Genomic DNA, 19,195 nt, shown 5'->3' with positions numbered 1-19,195 from the left:
TAATCATGGCCTGCAATGGACGACTCCAATTGCCGCCAAAAGACGAGTAGTACTCGTTTAGAAGGTGGGAGAATAGGTGATAAGACTGGTTAGTCGTATGTGGATAATTGAGCTCCATGATTGCATGATAACAAAGCCAAATCACCCAGCATAACAATCACTTAATTATGCCGTCATAAGCTCTTTATTTTGTATTTGCATTTCACCCTGCATGAATATGACTGGAGGAAAGAAAGAAAAATGGGTTCTTCCTACTCGTATATTTGTCCCCCTGTCACTCTCAACGGAAAGGTCCATTGACGGAGAATCCATTTGCCAAGATAGCGCAAGTTGATTTGGTGACTGCTGTCCACCATCGAGCACCATGGCGAGCAAAATTATCACGCCACAACTAATGTGGCTGATATACGTTGTCTTATATTTCCTTAGTTATAGAATAGCTGAACATCTTAATTTTCTTCGGTCTTCATAGAAATGTTTAGTTTATATAGATCTTTATATACAAATACAGTTTCTTTTTTGAAAGTTTAAGCATGATGAAACCAAGATAATAGGAAATCCTCAAATCAAAAGTCTGTTAAGCCAAATAGTTGAGCAAAAATTCCGTCTTACTAATATACCCAAGAAAAAAAAAAATCTAATAAAATCAACCAGAGAGATGATTGTCCAGGAATAACATTTTACATTTTGTCCAGCAATTTAACCCGAATAACGAACAATTAATCTCCAGAGATTTTGAGATGAATTTGTCGAAAAGATAAAATATTAGATATAGATGCAAATAAGTCTGAAAGAAGAGGGCATTGATCATGCTCGGTCTTGTTCTTGTCATCGTCGTCAATGCCACCTTCAAGACAAGAAGAAGAGTCGGTGATAGAATTTGAAAGAACATAGCGGGAGAAATGATCGTGCAATCTTAATGATGAGGAATGCCACCAATAAGCATGTGAAGTGGGGTACAGTCTTTGGTCCGGTGCCAAGCACATGCGTACGAACCGTGATAGCGGCCGCGCAGCTGTTTTGTGCTATAATGAATGTACAACTTGTTGCAAGGATCCTGAGGGGCCACTATTTGGTGGCCCATGATTGTGATATCCTACCTAGGAGGTGTACATCGAATCTCCTTTTTCTTTTTGTTTGTGGATCCTTTTGTTGTCCCGTCATCTTCTACAATCAAATGTCAGCCATCGTGGGTGAAGAATGAATGGAATGCACTATTCTCTGTTGCTTATCAATAATCGGCATCCAATTCCTAACATATATTTACTCAGCATGAACCGCGTTCTAGGAGGCTATGTTTGATCCACAGCATATTGTAATCTAAGAGGGAATTCTTCGAAGCAATAAGACAAGTCTGCATGGATAAGAGAGATTATTACAAAATTTATAAAGAGATATCTTAGCCTTCCGTATTAGTTAAGATGCACCATTTTAGCAGCAGTTATATACATACTGAGATTGCCTGAACATCATCTGCGTAAATAATATTTTCTATGCTCCCTAGCTCCATCGCAAATGGAACAAACCTCTCATGAGAATGGACGTACGTAGTCGTATGGTATTGATCATTTCCCTATTCTCCGTTCCCAAAGAGGGTCAAACTAAACTACATTTTGGAAGCAGACAAGAAGCCGGTTCCAAAGGAGGAAAAGAATGCATGCTTCAAATGGTACGATAGTTTGCCTATGCACCTTGAAACCTGCTAATTTGCAACAAGACCAACACTAGCAACAGAACTCTGCAAGCTATGTATCCCTGCAAACAAACTTCTTGTTGTGCCGCCATCATAACTACGACAATAAACCCTGTCAAAAATCTAAATTAGAATTCCTAAAAACACTTGTGTCTTGCCATCTCCTAGCTTATTAACTTACTAGTGAAGTTCACCTATAAGACCCTCATACATCTAATGACATCTAATTACATGCACCACTGGTAACATAGAGAACGGCTTTTGTCACGGTGGAAGCTTATGAAGTCTTTTTCTGCCTCCTCCTTCCTCCCTCCTCCCCTTTATTCTGTGGTGGTCCTCCTTTTAAGGCTCCTTGTCCAACCCTTCCTCCCCTGGGTCCTTTCCTTACACGTGCCTGGCCTAGGGGACCCCTTCCACTTTGCCATCTTGAACAGGCAGCCAATCTGCTTGCGCCACCTCGGTATACTACCAGGTTGTTTCACAGACTCCACATTTCCTCCTTCCTTGTTCTTCCTGGGCAACTCCTTGTGGCTGGTAGCGGAGTCAACAAGCTCCAAGGAAGCCTTCACACTCGATCTTTCGTCACCGTGCGGTGTATGCTGATCAGCATCGAACATTATGGATATGAATGAATCTAACAAAGATGAAACAAATTATGCATCAAAAGATTCCACCGTCAATTCCGAAAACAATTTATATCAGATGATTTAAGAAGCGATACAAAAATATTGGATGATTCTTGTGAGAATTTTTGGCTTCTTCTGATTGATGTCTTTTGAGGCAGATGGAAGCAGAGATTGGAGAAGTACCCTGGCTGGGGATCGAGGCTTCATCGAAGCTGTCATTGGTTCTCTGATGCCGAAACTTGAGGCGATGGAGGATTGAGCTGACAGGATGGAATCTAGGAAGATAAATGGTGAGTTTCCCTTTAAGAAGTTGGAGAGATCTGCGGGTGTCCTTGGCCTGGGGTTGGTGGCCTTGCTTGGAGGCCAAGTTTAGGAGCCTCTCTCTCAGGCAAAGGGAACATATCCCCACAACTACATGGTTTGGATGGAAATAGCAGCGTGGGAGATCTTCTCCATGGACATTCATGCTAGGGAAGAGATGAACAATGAGGAAGAGGGGAAGGAGACCAGGTGGTAAAAAGAGAAGGATGGTGGTGAAAGCGAAGCTGACACGTAGTTTGTTTGTATGTCCATGTTCAGAGTTTCACTTGTGGGTGAAAAGCTGGCTGGCTTGTTTGCATGTCCGGTTAAAGTCATCCACCATCAATAGCTGGGAGCATCCCGAGTTATCCCAACTTGATCTACCGACTGGCGCTGGCCACTTGCGATGCATGCGATTGAGCCAAGGCATGAACGGCTGTGATCGCTTGTCACATAAATAGCCTCCTTTTCCAGCTCGCGTAGTTCCTTTTTTGTCTCTCTTTTCTTTCTTTTTCTTTAAAAAATTTCAGAAGACTTTCATCCATCTGCCCACGTAAATCTTGATGCGGCCACTCCGCAATCCAAAGGTGGATTCTCGAGGAGAAAAGAGGTGCCGCCCGTCCATCAAAATTACCACTCCCTCGCATGTAGCCGATGGAATCATTGTTAAATGAATAATTTATGGATGGAAAGTTAGTTGCCGCATGAATTTCACGTGGAAGACCTACCCAATTAAATCTAAAAATGAGGGGAAAATCCTACATGCAACGTCTACCTGCATTCTACCGTTTTGAATCCTCAAATTTGTGAACTAATAATTCTCAAAAAGTACTTCTATGATAATTAAATACTTAGATGTCTTATGTGACTTGTGTAGTGACATCGATGCCTAAGGTGGTAAATACTTTGATTTCGTGGGTCGGGTCTAAAAAAATAAGAAATTAGGTTGATTGCTGATTATGCCTATGGTTTTGACCCAATTGTACTAAAACAGATATAAATCTCTTCTCTAGAGTCAGAATCGCTTATAAGATTTCAATTCGAAAAGCTCTTTCCGTGCTCTATATGTCTAATCGCTTTACTGCCATAGCCTAGTTTTAGGATCAGATCCATTCATTTGATAGGTCAATGGGAACCCAAAAGATCTTGGACGGCTGCATTTTAATTTTTTATCTGTTTTATATTTGGAATAAACTTGAAATATTTCAGATAGCTTGGGTATCAAGTTAAGATTTTTTTCTTTATAAATAAGGCTTTGGCTAATATGGTAAGCAGTCTATTTTCTTTGATATTGAATCAAAAGTCTAGAAGAGAATTTCTTCTTATTTTTGCCATTCTCTTTGTTTCGTGCATCTTCCTTCTCTCTTTTCCATCAAAATATGGCCTTAGCTGTGTCAGCTGGTATCAGAGTCTAACCGATCCTTGAGCAGAATTTCTTTCCTGCAGTCGAGAAAGCATGTGGTGCTAGTAGCAGCAAGCAGAACCGCAATCCAGATAGCGGCGACTTCTCAAAAAATCACGTAGTGGGAGCAAGATCTGATGATAAAGTGCAAAAATTTGAGAAGATAAGTGACAGAACTGATAGCACGTCTTATGCAGTTGAAAAATCGAGATGCGAGATCTGAGGTAGAACCAGAAAACCACAGATCCGATGGGGAAACTTTAGATTTTGAGAATCCCTTCCATGGGGGTACTCCCACCCACCAGCATGAAGATCGAGGTGATTCATTCGAGTGACCAACCCACTAGCACGGTACCATTAGGACAGATCTATCTGAGTATTCAGATAGTCTATAATTAGATGTGTTTTTTAATTGGCTGGATCAGATCGAGCATATTTTCGAGTATAAGGAGGTGTTCGGCGATAAGAAGATGAAGCTTGTTGTCCTAAAATTGATGAATCGGGCTTTTGCTTGGTGGCAACAGTTAAAGAAGATCAAAAAATACAAAGGCAAGCCAAAGATCCAAGATTGGAAAAAGATGAAGAAGTTGAAAGAATAATTCTTGCCTATACACAGTCCCTATCTCAGCGCTTGCAAAATCTCCGATAAGGGGATAGATCCGTGGATGAATATATGGAAGAGTTCTACCAACTAGTTGCTAGAAATGACCTAATGAAGAGTGAGGGATAGAGGGTTGTGAAATACTTTGGTGGACTAAGGCAGCATATCCAATATACCTTGAAGCTCCACTCTCTATGGACACTCAAAGAACTTACCACCGTGTCGTAGTTGTTGAGGAGCAGCAATGACGAAGGTCAGCACTCAGGTCTCATTCTCTCCTACGAAGCAACCAAACATAGGAGAATCAAAGGGACATGCAGCGCAACATGGTTTCTATCCCTCATGTTCGTAGCACTATTGATGCAAGGTTTTTTAAGTCAGCCATGGTTGAGTCTTCTACTCTGTGGTGCTATAATTATGGCGAGATCGGGCATACACAGAGTAAGTATAAAAAGCATGTAGGTTAGCCCGAAAAGTAGTTACTGGTAGAAAGAGATGAAATATCTGATGAGGATCGAGAGCCTATTTATGATGAAGGAGATGAAGAGGATAATGATTTTCTATTGTTTGGAGATAAAAGAAAGGCTCTAGTTATTCAAAAGAGCCTACTTGCTTCCAAAAAGGAGGAGAAAGAAGATTAGAGGTAGACCAATATCTTCCATATCTACTATACTATTGAAAAAAAATCTGCAAGGTCATCATCGATGGAGATAGCTGCAAGAATGTCATCTCTCAGGAGATCGTTATTAAACTGAACTGGCCACTGAAAAGTATCCTCAGCTTTATAAACTATCATGGTTCCGAAAAGGGAGTTAGATGGCTGTCGATAGTCGTTGCTTTATTTCATTTTCTAGCAGATAGAAGTACTTTGACAGAGTTTGATGCGACATCGTTGCCATGGATACTTGCCATCTGCCTTTGGAGAAGTCTTGGTAGTATGCTCATAGCGTCACTCATGATGATCGTCGGAACACTTGCTCATTCTAGAAGGACAATTAGAAGATTACTCTGACACCGATGAAGGAGGAGGACCTAACCTAAACTAAAGTTCCAAACCAGCATCAACCTTCTAACGAAGCATTTTTACTTGAAGGGAGCAATGGAGACTTCTAAGTCGAAGGCGAGTTCTTTCCAGCTTGAGAAGGATGACGTAGATGCCTTAGCTGATAAATATCTTGATTTGATGGATCGGACCTGAAAGAACAAGAAATCAAACTGGTTGCTGATTACGCCCGTGAACTTGACCATACCATACTAAATCAGACATAAATCTCTCATCCAGAGTCACAATCACTTATAAGACCCCAATTTGGAAAGCTCTTTTCGTGCTCTATGTGTTTAATTACTTTGTGTCACAGTCTAGTTTTGAGGTCAGATTCATTCATTTGATAGGTCTATGAGAGTTCAGAAGATTCTGAATGAATTAGATTTTAATTTTTTTATCTATTTTATATTTAAAATAAATCTGAAATATTTCAAATAACTTGGGCATCAGGTCAGGACTTTTTCTTTGTAAATAAAATTTTGGTCAACACCAGTCTATTTTTTTTAATATTGAATCAAAACCTTAGAAAAGAATTTCTTCTTATCTTTGCTATTCTCTTTGTTTCATACACCTTCTTCTCTCTTTTCCATCAAAATATGACCTTGGCTACATCATGTAGTCTCTTAAAACATTATTTTTGCGGGGAAAAAGGCAAAAAAAATCATAAGCCGTCCAATATGGAAACTTTTTATTGCTCTTCTGCTCACCAGCAATACTTATTATATAGAACTCTTATCACAAACTGTCAAACTCCTTGAATTTAATCATTTGTATTAGTAACCGCAGTGCTATTCACCGTTTTTACCATCTTTATTCTTCCTCTTCTTCTTGAGTTCAAGTTCAAGCCAGGCCCAGAACTTTGAAATCCCCATTTCTTTTCTATTTAGCCTTCTTTCTAACAAATCATGGATGTGGAACGCTTTCTTGGACAGCGATTACTGTTGGCAAGAGTGTTGTGTCTGACCAGAAAATTATCAGTTCCAACACCCACGGCCCATCGGATGAAGGCATAACTCTGATTGGGGAGGACAACTCTGGCTTTGGAGAAGTCTCAGGGTTCCAAAAGATAGGAGACTCAAAGAATCGATGATAAAAAGATAGTGGTATCACTCTCATGCGAATCTATATTTTTTTCACATCTAAATCTATCTCAATATAGGTAAAAATTTAAACATCCGACTAATATCTCTATCCCTATCAATATCCATTTATATATATATATTTGAATATCCAATTCATTTATAATCCCACTTAATTTTATATAGTACTCATAATTTTTTTAAAAATATAAATAATTATATTAATATACTATTAATTTAATTTATTATTTATTTAATAATATTTTTAATTCTGTAATCACAAAATATAATCTTTCAATTTATATCCATATTTATATCCATACTTTCGATATCCGATTTACATTCATGTCCATTTAAAATAAATATAAATATAAATTTTTATATCCGAATGATATCCATATTCATATCTATATTCATTTAATAAAATAAATATAAATATAGATATATTAATATCCAATCTTTTTACAGTCCTACTTTCCGAGCACCTCCAACCCTCAATTTCCGCAGTTATGAGGTAATTATCCTGCATATATGGTTTGCGTATCCAAACAACTCCATGGAGTCCATTTCATTGGCTTATCTAAAAATTTATCAAAAATAATGTAAATAATAGATTTCAAATTCACCAAAAACAAACTTTACAAAAACTTTAATATTTTGATTGAAAAGCAAACTTAAATGGTACAAAAACTTGGGCACATCAACAAGAAAAATAACTAGAGCAGCTGCATTTGTTCGAACTGAAAGCCTCATAACCCAAAATTCCTATCATGAGTTACCTAAGATTCAAGCATACAACTTGGCAAGATCATCAGCAAATGCCTTTCTAATGTTCTCTCTCTTGAGCTTGAGTGCAGCAGTGACAAGACCAGACTCAGGTGTCCATGCTTCGGGAAGCAATTTGATCTTGGATGGAATTTCAAATTTCTCCAAACGTGCTTGTTTTGCTGCCTGTAAGATATAAGATCAAAATGAAAATAACTGTGTTTCTGTTTTTCCATCATAGAAGTACGTCGAGACACAACAACCAGAATATATCCCTACAAGCAGTTTCTCTGCCTTTTTACTTATCACAAGTGATGACAAATCAACCATAAATCAATCAGTTGGATAAGACCATAAAAATAAATTATGCACCACATACATCTTGAAAGAAAGATGATGTATCGACCATGTCCTACAACCATATGATAGAGTATGCATTGCAGTGACAGGGATTGGTAACAGAATATTTAGCAGAGATGAGAACCGACGTGCAAACATCATGTTAAATAGAAAAGGCGAAATTCTTTAAAATCTTACACCCAAAAAAATGGGAGAAAAAGGAAATTGGCATTCTTGGCAGAAAAGTTCCTATAATTGTGAAATTTAGCATTCTCTCGAGACATTTGAGCTGGTGGGTTTGCTCTCCTCTGTTGGGAGGTTGTTTACCTAATTTCTTGATGCAACACCCTTTTAGGATAGGCCACTTCTTTGAACCATCAACCTAAGGAAGTGCCCATCAACTTAGCTCTTAGCCTAGACTCCATCTGAACATTAGTATCCTCTCTTCTTCCATGATAATTTTTTTTTACAGACTCTTAAAATTTTCTTTTGAAAAAAAAAGAAAAGAAAGAAATTCTCAGCTGTATCCAAGATGGATATGATCATCAAGCTCTGCTATAATTATGTAACTCCAGGAAACTAATTCATCATCATAAAATTGAGACGAATATGTTGCCCCAGAATATAGAAAACCTGGGGGCACTTCACTGTTTAGAAGTCAGAGTCCTGGTCTGTTGACTGTCATACTTCTAGGTATTCAATTAAGATACAGGAAGAGGTTTTGCAGAAAAAAAGATGCTACAGATGGATTAACTTTCCTTCTTCCCATCTTGTTTCATGTTATAAATTAACAACGACTGGTATATCCCTTAACTTTGACCGAAAACATTTAACTCCAACTATCACGTGATGATAAATATGCATCAGACCCAGTAAACTTAGCGCACTTCTTGTTTTGAGGAAAACTTAGCATACTTTTAAAATTTTGGAAGTAACTAGCATAACTGTCCCATTTGATCATACTTGATGAAACTGAGGGACCCACCTCACATTTAGCACAGTTTCTTATCATTATTTATAATAAATAGAATAATAGGAAAAATAAATGCAAACCTTCACTAATGATCCATGCACTTCCTTGACGGTTTCCTCCTTTTGGCATAAATCCGCAAAATCACTGTAAGCAATTGCCTGCTTCATAGCCCAATTTTCTACTGCTTGTTGTGCAGGTACCACAAGTGCGACACAGTAACTGTGAAAAGGATCACAATGGACCATGATGTTGTCGACATAAGGACTCACAATGAGAGCAGCCTCTACCTGTGAAGAAATAGTTATTTTGCGATAATAAAGTGACACTGATAGCAATCTCTGTATTTGAAGAAGTTGGTTTGCAATAATACAAGACATACCATACATAATCTTCATACCTTTCCTAAAGAAACATATTCACCATGTTGGAGTTTCACTATATCCTTCTTACGGTCAATAATTTCAAGGCAACCATCAGGATGAAAACGCCCAATATCACCAGTGTAAAACCATCTCATCCCTCTTTCATCAACCTTGTCAATAAGACATCAATACATTGTGATTACCCTCAAACGAATATGTAAAACAGGTTCCTACAGCATTGCGATGACAACCTACCTTGTAAACCTCCTTTGTTTTCTCTTCGTTTTTGAAATAACCAGGAGTTACATTTGGACCCCCAATAACTATTTCCCCTCGAGGCATTGGCGAATCTGTAACTAAATATCCACCTTCTGGCCAATCAATCAGCTGATACATAGAAGTACACCCTATGTTAATGATTGTGGATGTTTTACAATTAATATGAGGATAAACTATGTAAAGGACACTTTTTATTGGTAAATACATTTGTTTTCAGTGAAAAAAAAGTACTTTTAATGGAATATAAGGGAAATTTATATAGTGCTGGATGAAGATGCAGATAAAGTGGATCAATCAAATTTGACATGGATCCTCTTATCTATTGCAGTTCTTAATACTGCTAGTTGCTTGAACCGACAAACAAACTTCCACTGGCCAGTGTTCATTAAGATTGAACATCCTGAAGTAACAAAGACACTATTACCTCAGCATGTTATGTTTTTCCATGAGGTTTTAATAGGATTTGATATGAGCAATGAGAGGAGAAATAGGACATGCATGTTGGCAAACCTTAAAAGATAACTTCTTCTAATATTTACATTTTACAGGTCCTTTTACAAAAAAAAATGGAGACAAAATTGAATTATAGGTGGTGATGCTAGAGTAGTTTGGCAATTTTGATAACAGAAAGAAGAAACAAAGCTCATAATGAGAATGCTCAGAATGTATACGAGTAAGAAAGTGTAGGAAGTAGTCATATATATAGACCTAAAAGTTCTTACAATTGTCATTGGCATATATTTTTTATAGATAAACTAATGACTAGGGGTTGGATTCATCTGAATAGAGGAGTAGAGAGAGAGAGAGACTTGCAATAGCAGGCCTGTCAATTAGTCATGCCAAAGCAATTTCCTCGACAAGCTGTACTTATCAAATAAATGAGAAAATAACATTCTTACCTTGATATATGAACAAGGAAGTGGAGCACCAACACGACCAACAGATGTGTCATCGTATTCAGAAAATGTTCCTCCAGCACAAGTTTCAGTGAGACCATATCCTTGCCCTATCGGAGCCCTGGACATCATATAAAGTAGGTTAGTTTAAAGGTTTACAGGCATTTGAGCCACTACAAACCTAAAACTGCAAATATTGTCAGCTGAAATACCTAAATGAACCTACTATTAACTAGAAGAGATCATCTTCTATATATAATTGATAAACTTAATATTTGAAGCTGCAATTCTTCCAACCTCAGAGGAATTCAAAGTTGAAAACTAGTGACATGTCTTGGTTGCTTTGGCAAGGCTATCTATAAGAAAGCTATTTGGTGCTTCTTGGCAAAAAGTGAAAAGGTCAACAATTGAGTTGAAAACCCGAAGTTTTGACACCAAAAAGGGAATTGCATAATCTGCCCCACAATCTTCACAGAAGAATCATCAATGTTTTAATCACATGAGACTATCACTGAAGAAGAATAAATGACATCAAGAATACAAGACATTGACATATTACCTAGTATAAGCATTGTATATTGTATCACAAGGACACAGCTAACATAAAGGCAACCCTAACTTGATAATTTACTAAAAATGTCAAATAAATGGTATGCTTCACAAAGAATCTATATCAGCAGAATGTAACTTCAAACATGCCTGAGGTCTGGTGGCCAATATATAATACACTTCTGGAAATTTACCTCCTTGTGTGGTAATATCGCCAGTCGGAAATCCAGATTGGCAAAGAGAATTAACAACCCTTCAATGTCTTGACATTTCTTTTCAAACTTTGAACTAGAAAAGGCATTATATGTCAATACTTTCTGGATGTTATCTTGACTTCTCCATTATTTTTTAATTTAATTGATTTGAAAAGATAACAGGAAAAGGCAAAGAATTTCTTTTTTCATTTTTGTAGTTATATAGAGTGAAGAAATCTGAGATATTTCTTCCAAATCTCTAACCTTCTTAAAAGTCATGATTGAATGCTCTTGTTTTACAATGTGCTTGCCACTCATACAACCAGCATTCAAAGCTGAAATTACACTTAAAACTTAATCTTGTAATCTCAATACTGTATATTTTTTATAAACATTATCTAGGAACTCATCTATGCCTTTGTTTATCTGAAACTACCATACAAAGATTCTCCCTCAACTATCATCATCAGGCATCTGCATTCTGTTCGAACTAAACATGGGGACGATGTCTCTGGTTGAGGAAGAGACAAGTCAAGGAATAAGCTGAAAGTATGACATTAACAATGCCACGATTGCCATGATATATGATTGCTGGTTCTACAAAAGTCTGTGGTTACTTGCTTTGGGAGTTTACATTCATTTAGAAATCTTTTTCACAATTGAATGTGTTTGACATTTCACCAACTCTTTTCTTGTTGTCTTAAGATTTAGATTTCCTCTAAACCCCCCTCCCATTACAAAGGTCGAGTACAATTATCTATCTTCATTTTAACATATTTATATATTTCCACTTATCTACACTCAATCTCCTAATGACACTTGCCTGGAATTATGCAATGTAATACCTATCAAACATCCAAAATAATTGAATGACTTATAAAAAAAATTCATGAATTATAAGAATAAATATATTCAGATACCCTCTGAAAAAATCACAACAAATGTTGTCAAAATATGCCAAAAAGCCCAGGATTGATGGCAGCATATACCTATTGGTGAAATGAATGAGAGTATTCATTCCATTTTGTTGCATTTGTTCCATTTCCAAAAAAAATGGGTATTGCAGAATTATGTTTACGCGAAGCAACAGTCCTTAAGTTGCTACTTCATCTTTTCACAACATAAAGAATAGAGAAGGCATTAATTCTTATTTAAAAACTTACAATGTTAAAACATCCATAAATGCATGCAATAGGGGCTCATAGTTTAATTCCAAGTTATTTTTCTTTTGTTGATAAATCTTCGTGTATCATACTAACCCCAGGCATATGTTGATAAATCTTTGTGTATCACCAGAGAGAGGAGCCCCTCCAGAAAGTAGGAAACGGACATGACCTCCCAAAACTGATCGAACCTTTCTGAAGACAAGAATATCCCATAGGATCTTCTCTAGACCCCATGCTCCAAACCAACTTCCATTGATAGCCGCCAACCTACGAGAATATGCAATATCAAACAACTTCTTTGATAAGCCACCCTTTGCATCTACCTGATGTTGTAAGAGAAAAAAGCAAACGAAACACATGCAATTAGTCTCACGGAAATCATGCGCAGAAATATACTTAAAAAGCCACATAGAAAAGTGGCATTACCTTTTTCCGCACACCATCACGAACACGGTCAAGAATAGCAGGTACTGCAGCCATCAGTGTTGGCCCCAAGATGGAAGCATCACCCTTCGTTCCTTTCTTTATCTTGTTTGATGTATCAGTAAGAGTGAAAGGTGACCCATATCCTATAGAACATCCTGCAGCAACCATTACATTCTACATGGAAAATATGCACAATACAGAATATTAGTTAAAGAAAAGAAGAAACCTAACCATGAATGACATGCATGAGGTTTCATCCAAGTTTGTAGTTGATGTAGTTGGAAAACCTTACCTCTGCTGCTAACTCAAGTATATGAGCAAGAGGCAGGTATGCCAAGTATATTTCTTTACTACCAAGTGCAGGGACAATTGTCATAACACCTGAAACTGTAGCTAGGACATTGCCATGTGTCATCATTACCCCCTACATGAGAGTTGCCAGAAAAAAATAATTAGACATAACTAGCCTAAGCAGCATCCTCAGCATTGCCGAGTTTTTAATTTTTAGTAATGCAAGGATGCCATGAGCATGCATCCGCACATGCAGGCAGAGAGATAGAGAGAGAGAGAGAGAGGTGAGGGGCTAGAATTGTACCAATAAGATTTGAACCCAACTTCTTTTGGTACATGATATATGGTTTGCCATCTAAAATGAGGAGGGCTAGAATTGTACTAATAAGATACAAGCCCAGATTCTTTTGGTGCATGATACACAGTTTGGCATCTATACAGAGGATCCACATCACTCAATAGTGAAATAAATATACAAGATGCCAAAATACCCAAAGTTAAATGTCTTAAAGGCTTGGAAATGCACATCCAGTGAACCAAAAAGGATAGACCTGGTAAAACTAATGTGTCAAACATCAAAATATATAGCAGGTCATATCAGCCAAGAATATGTGTTGTTTGGCGAAATGCTTTAGTAAATCAGAAATCTCACATGAAAAAAGTTAAACATCTAACATGTAACTTCTTATTAGTCTGCTCATTGACATTGACAAGACACGGTCTGTCAGGGAGCGACACAACAGAAAATTACATTTCAACTGTGTAACTGTTTGTGTAAGATTTCTGTGTGGCAATAGTACTGCACCATTCTTAACCACATTTTAAAAGTCAAAACAAAGATGAGCCAAATTAGCCAGATTTGAATAATTCCAAATAATAAGTCTATTCAAACCAATTGTATCGATTAAAAGCTGGCAATTTTTTATAACTCAATGCACAAGAAATCTCTGGAACATTTAATTTTAGGTTTTCAGGCATTTTAGATGTTAGTCGTGATTAACATCATAGATTTTCCATTCAGAAAACTGCTAGACACGCTCCAAATCTTATGCATGTATCTTTAAATTCAAACAATTACACAAACAAAATTCTATACTAATTTAAAACTAGAAAAAGGAGATTGAATGCATATAAGCAGCAAATGGTACAAAAGCTAAGATAAAGAATGTTTGGAACTATTCATAAGGTGCCTAGAAGACGAGCTTACTATTGAGAACTGTCCACTTACTCATCTAGGTTACGATTATGACACTTTCATGTGCACCAAAAGTAATTTTCAAATTGCTAACAACAAACCCATTGAATGGACAATCAGCTTCAATGCTAACAATGACAAATTAATGGTGGAGGTTAATTTGATGATTATCATGAAAAAATTGCGCTAGTTTTCAGCTTGGGGAAGATCAAAAGCATGGTTGGGACCTCAATACAGCTGATTCAACAAAAGGCAGATATTACCAAAAATTAGGCTTTTTTGTAGGAAGATGATTTTGGGTAAGGCCATGTTGCATGGTCTTCCCGTCTACTCTGAGTGATCAAGTCCATAATTTAAGGCCATTGCCCTAATGATGGCAAGATAGGAATTTGAATGTGGCCATCTGTCAATAAGAACAAAATAATTGAAAAGAGAAATTTGAAACTAAGGTCCTTCAAATAGCTCTTATTTTTTTGTAAAAAAAAAAAAAAAAACCTTTAACTATGTCTATGATAACAATATCAGTTTTCTTATCAATGAGGAACTAAAATATTGACAAGAAGAAAGGCTTTTGAATGAACTTAGCAACATATTCCTGAATTATTCCACCTACATTGTCATTCTGAAATCTTAATCCTAGATTTCTCATATGGGATCCATTCTCATATAGAATATTTTTAATGGATCATATTAGCAACCAATGACCATGAACTCAAGTGAAAGCAGCAAAAGAAAATATAATCTACTTTCTGGAAAAGGAAACAAATACAGATAAAAGCTCAGATAGCAGATTTAATTAAAAATAATAAAACGGTTGCTAGGGAGTTCAACACAGAGCACTGTGGACAAAAACAGCTCTGTGTGAAATGTAAGGGCCCAAAAGACAAAACTGGCAAAACAGGCATACTTCTTTAAACCAAAAGCGACTAAGAGAGAACTTAGAAATACACAGAAGTCATATCTATCAGCCAAAGAAGCTAGTAGGGCCAACCATCATATGGTGAGCTGAATCAGGTTAGGGATAAAAAGAAAATGACAAGGAAATGTGATAAAGCATATAGAAATTGAAATTTCATAGCAATTGATTTTTTCTTGTAAAGTTCCAATAAAGGGAGCCAAAAGAATCCCACAACAACTCGCTTTGCACATGAATGAACTGCTTCACAAAAATAACTTGATAGCCTAAAAATAAAGTAACTAAGAATAACAGTTTACTGAACAAGCAATTGGCAAACAGATACATGTATGAATGCATGTGCATAGCTGAACTCCCTCACAGCATCAAAGTTGAGGCTGACAGAACAAAGTTACTAATCAAGATACATGGTAAGATAATGGGTATAGTACATATCATGGCAAGGAAGTGTAATTCAATTAGTATACATGAAAGCATGTGTTTGCAAACACACATGCACGCAAGCATGCATGCACATGGAGACCCATAGACAAATGAATTCATAACGCACGCCTGCATGCACACGGAGATGCAGATACATATACACACATATATGCATGAAAACTTTGTGTAGTGTACAAAGAGATATGTCACACAATGTCAGCGTAAATTCCATATGTCCATTTTTTCATTGTTGAACCAAACCCACCACACAGGTAAGTGCACTGTGCAGCATGCACAATCACATGCCAAGGCCATTTCATGGAGAAGTCTCAAATTTTAATCACATAGCTCAGAGAATTTTTTTAGCAACCTGAGGCTGTAAGGATACAACATTGTTCACCACAACTACAAAGCATTGAGATAGCTTCAAAAAACACCATAAAACATAATTTCTAAACTGATATAAGAAATAGGGGAATGTCAGAGCTTAAACCAACCTTAGGCAAACCAGTGCTACCACTCGTATACATGATCACTGCAATGTCAGCTGAGACAGGCAACTCTGCATCAACAGGATTTTCCCGGCCCAGGCTCTCTACTTCCACAAATGATATAATAGTCCAATTAGTATTCTCCTCAGCCAAGGATACTTCATTTGAGATGCCCTCATCATTCACATAAATCACACGTTTTACAGTGGCAAGTTGTCCAGCTATATCAACCAGCTTTTTTAATTCTTTATGTCCACAGATTACAGTTGATACCTCCGTCTAAGCAATGATAATGAAAAAAAATGTTAAGTATATGAAAATATCAAAGAATGCTCCAATAGAATGATTGAGGGAATGGGGAAACATAAGCACATTGTTGATATAGATATAATGTAGTTAGGAATATAAAAGTGTAATAAAATAAAAATAAAAAAAAAACAGTGTCATAGCAAGAGAATGACTATGCAAATTAATCAACACTTAGGATGAGTAAGATAAATATTTCAAGAGCAAATAGCTTTGTGACCATAAATAACTATACTTTTGAGCAACAACTACCGGGGAAGACGAAGACCTACGTTTAAAATAAAAATGCTACCACATATCCTTAATTAAACATGTCAAACAGTGAAATACATACATTGGTCTACAGCTGCTGAAATGTCAATAGAAATTGAAAGCATATAAATTACAGTGAAGGTTATCCATTCAATGTTTAGTGAGTTGATGCAGGATATGTAGACTCTGTATGTAGAGAACATGTGGAACATCTAACCTCATTTAATGAGTGACAAAGAGCTTCCTCCCCCAACGAAGCATAAATAGTGACCACTGTGATATTTCGCCTGAAGCAACCCTATTTCAAGAAAGCAAAGGTAATCACATTAGCAAATTGAAAATAAATGTCATCAGGAAATATGTAGTTGTTATGCATTATGCACTGACATTAATCTGCAGGTCAAAAATATAGAACACGCCACTTGCAAAAACCAACTTAAGAATCAATTGGTAATTGTTGAAAGGGCACTAATATTATATGATAAATTCCAAGTAACTGAACTGTATGTTATGCTAAGCGAAGGTGCTTTTGCATATTTAGTTTTTAAAATGTTTAATTGAAGGTTTGTTAGGATGCTATCATAGTCATGTGATATGCAACTAAGATACTTAAACATTTTAAGCTTTCCATTTTCTTAATCACCAAAAAGCATATCTAACTAAAAGCAAAAAGCAAAGAAGCATAAAACCACCCACGCCCATATTCTTTGCTTAACATAAGTATCTTCATGTTTTACTAAGCATAACAAAGAGTGAAAATCTCAAGCATATGGCACGAAATTGAACAATGTCTAAATTACAAATTTCATTTGCAGCATAAGCATAGTTATTAGATAACATAAACCACCTGTAAGGCAATCAGCCACTCTGCCTGTGTATCAGCAAAGATTGCAACACGCTCATCCTTTTTGTGGCCTAGCTGCACTAGACCAGATGCAAAACTGCATACAGCTTTGAAAGCTTCACCATAACTCATCCATTCATAGTTTCCCAAATGGAGTTTCTCAAAAGATCTACCATCCTGGGTTTGTTCTGTTTCCCTTGAAATAAGCTTCCGAGAGCCAAGTAAAGGCTTGTATGAAAACCGCTTGCAGGATTCCTCAAACAGTTCAGCAAGTGTTCTGACCCCTTCCCACTGAGTTTCCACAGGGGAAGTGAAACGGTAGTTACGAATCGCATATCCAGGTTCTCCACCAACATCAGCAGGCACTCCCCGTTTTTTTCCATCCTTTGATTTCCGGAACATGAAAGAGAACAGAAGGGGGACAAAGATGCCAACGATATATGGATTCATATCTTCCAAGTCATGTAAATACCTACTGCTCAAGTGCAGCAGAAACTTTCAAGTGAAAAACTTGACACCAAGCAAACCTGCCAGAAAATTTTCTCCTCCTGAGTTAAGGTTCAACAATAGTAATGTAAAGCAAGAAGGTAAGTTTTGAAATGAACTAGCATTCCTTCATAACATATAAGAATCAAATAGATTTCTTCAAGAATGGACAAAACACACCGTCAGTAAATTTCTTCTTTAGCTGTATATTACATCCCCTTCTACGTAAAACCAAATGCTGTCTGCTGGTCTCATTAACAACTAAATCCAACCCTTTCACTCTGAGGATTCCATTAATTATTTTTAACTCTCTAAAAATCCAGATATCAGGGCATATATTAAAAGTTGATGAAATGAAAAATCCATGGCTCTAAACATAAAAACCTGACAATAAGCCTACTCCACAAATTCAGCTGGCTTGGTAAGAACTAGAAATATCTGCATATTTAAGCTCAGAAAAGAGAATGGGTTAAGAAAACATGATTTTGATATTACAACAAAGCGAAAGCAAGAAACTCTGTTCCATGGATGAAATGTCGTCATCCATCCTTTTACCTTCTGTAAAAGGAAATTAATCTCAAGAACCCTTCTTAAATTCCAAGCAAAAAAAAAAAAAAAAAGCTCGAATTTTTCTTCTACTTCTAATCTTTACAAATTTAACCAAGCATTTACACACTAAGAATCATTAAAATCCTAAAAGGGAGGGGAAAAAAAAAAATGCAAACCAGACGATCATCGTAAATTCAAAAACCCTTCCAACCCTTCACGCCCATCGCGAAAACCACAATCAGTTCCCAGTTAAACAAAATCTTTAAACTACTCGAAGTCAAGAAACCACACACGTTGACCGGAACCCATCAAGAAACCGAGGACCCGTCATTCCAAGATATCGAATTCCACGAAAGAGGACACAGAAACCAAGAAAGCAGTCGTCAAAAACGAATATTGATTCTAAAAAAAGAAAAAGAAAGAAAAGTTCGTAAACGATTCATGACATTCCTCACCTCTGACCTCCAGGACCCAATCACGGCGTGATTCGACGATCGATCTTTCAGGGATTCAATTCGCCGCCTTCTTCTCCTTGCACAAGAGAAACCGGAAAGGAGAGAAGGGCTTATAAGGTGGAGGAAAGGAGGAGCGAAGACCACGAGAGGTTCAAAGGCTGGGATTTCAGAACGAGTCGTCGTCAAACCCACACTCATTCTTCTCATCTTATTTTTTTCCTGCCGTTCCCTCTAATCCAAAGGACTTGGGCTTTGCACGCTTCCGTATCTACTCTGGTGATATCGTTGACGA

General features: G+C 37.0%; 2 protein-coding genes across 3 annotated transcripts; both read right to left on the bottom strand.

Annotated features, from left to right (window-relative positions):
• Nucleotides 1-1,726: 1,726 nt before the first annotated feature.
• LOC105038383 (uncharacterized) lies at nucleotides 1,727-2,918 on the bottom strand. The gene is made up of 2 exons (XM_010914176.4): nucleotides 2,503-2,918; nucleotides 1,727-2,327 (listed from the first exon to the last, which is right to left on the bottom strand). The coding sequence occupies exons 1-2, from the start codon at nucleotides 2,783-2,785 to the stop codon at nucleotides 2,014-2,016; spliced, it is 597 nt and encodes a 198-aa protein (XP_010912478.1). The 5' UTR covers nucleotides 2,786-2,918; the 3' UTR covers nucleotides 1,727-2,013.
• A 4,465-nt stretch (nucleotides 2,919-7,383) lies between these two features.
• LOC105038382 (long chain acyl-CoA synthetase 9, chloroplastic) lies at nucleotides 7,384-19,113 on the bottom strand. Of its 2 annotated transcripts, XM_010914175.4 has the most exons (12): nucleotides 18,904-19,111; nucleotides 17,417-17,940; nucleotides 16,787-16,867; nucleotides 16,018-16,290; nucleotides 12,988-13,119; nucleotides 12,696-12,869; nucleotides 12,363-12,592; nucleotides 10,364-10,481; nucleotides 9,441-9,572; nucleotides 9,221-9,355; nucleotides 8,904-9,110; nucleotides 7,384-7,697 (listed from the first exon to the last, which is right to left on the bottom strand). In XM_010914175.4, the coding sequence occupies exons 2-12, from the start codon at nucleotides 17,861-17,863 to the stop codon at nucleotides 7,533-7,535; spliced, it is 2,094 nt and encodes a 697-aa protein (XP_010912477.1). In that variant the 5' UTR covers nucleotides 17,864-17,940; nucleotides 18,904-19,111; the 3' UTR covers nucleotides 7,384-7,532. The 2 variants fall into 2 exon arrangements, with proteins under 2 accessions (XP_010912477.1, XP_073115085.1); XM_073258984.1 differs by lacking the exon at nucleotides 7,384-7,697 and having other exon boundaries at nucleotides 8,924-9,110; nucleotides 9,203-9,355; nucleotides 18,904-19,113.
• Between the last annotated feature and the right edge of the window lie 82 nt (nucleotides 19,114-19,195).

Source organism: Elaeis guineensis, chromosome 1, assembly GCF_000442705.2.
Source record: "Elaeis guineensis isolate ETL-2024a chromosome 1, EG11, whole genome shotgun sequence".
Classification (NCBI taxonomy): Eukaryota; Viridiplantae; Streptophyta; class Magnoliopsida; order Arecales; family Arecaceae; genus Elaeis; species Elaeis guineensis.
This window is presented reverse-complemented; position numbering and strand designations above follow the sequence as displayed.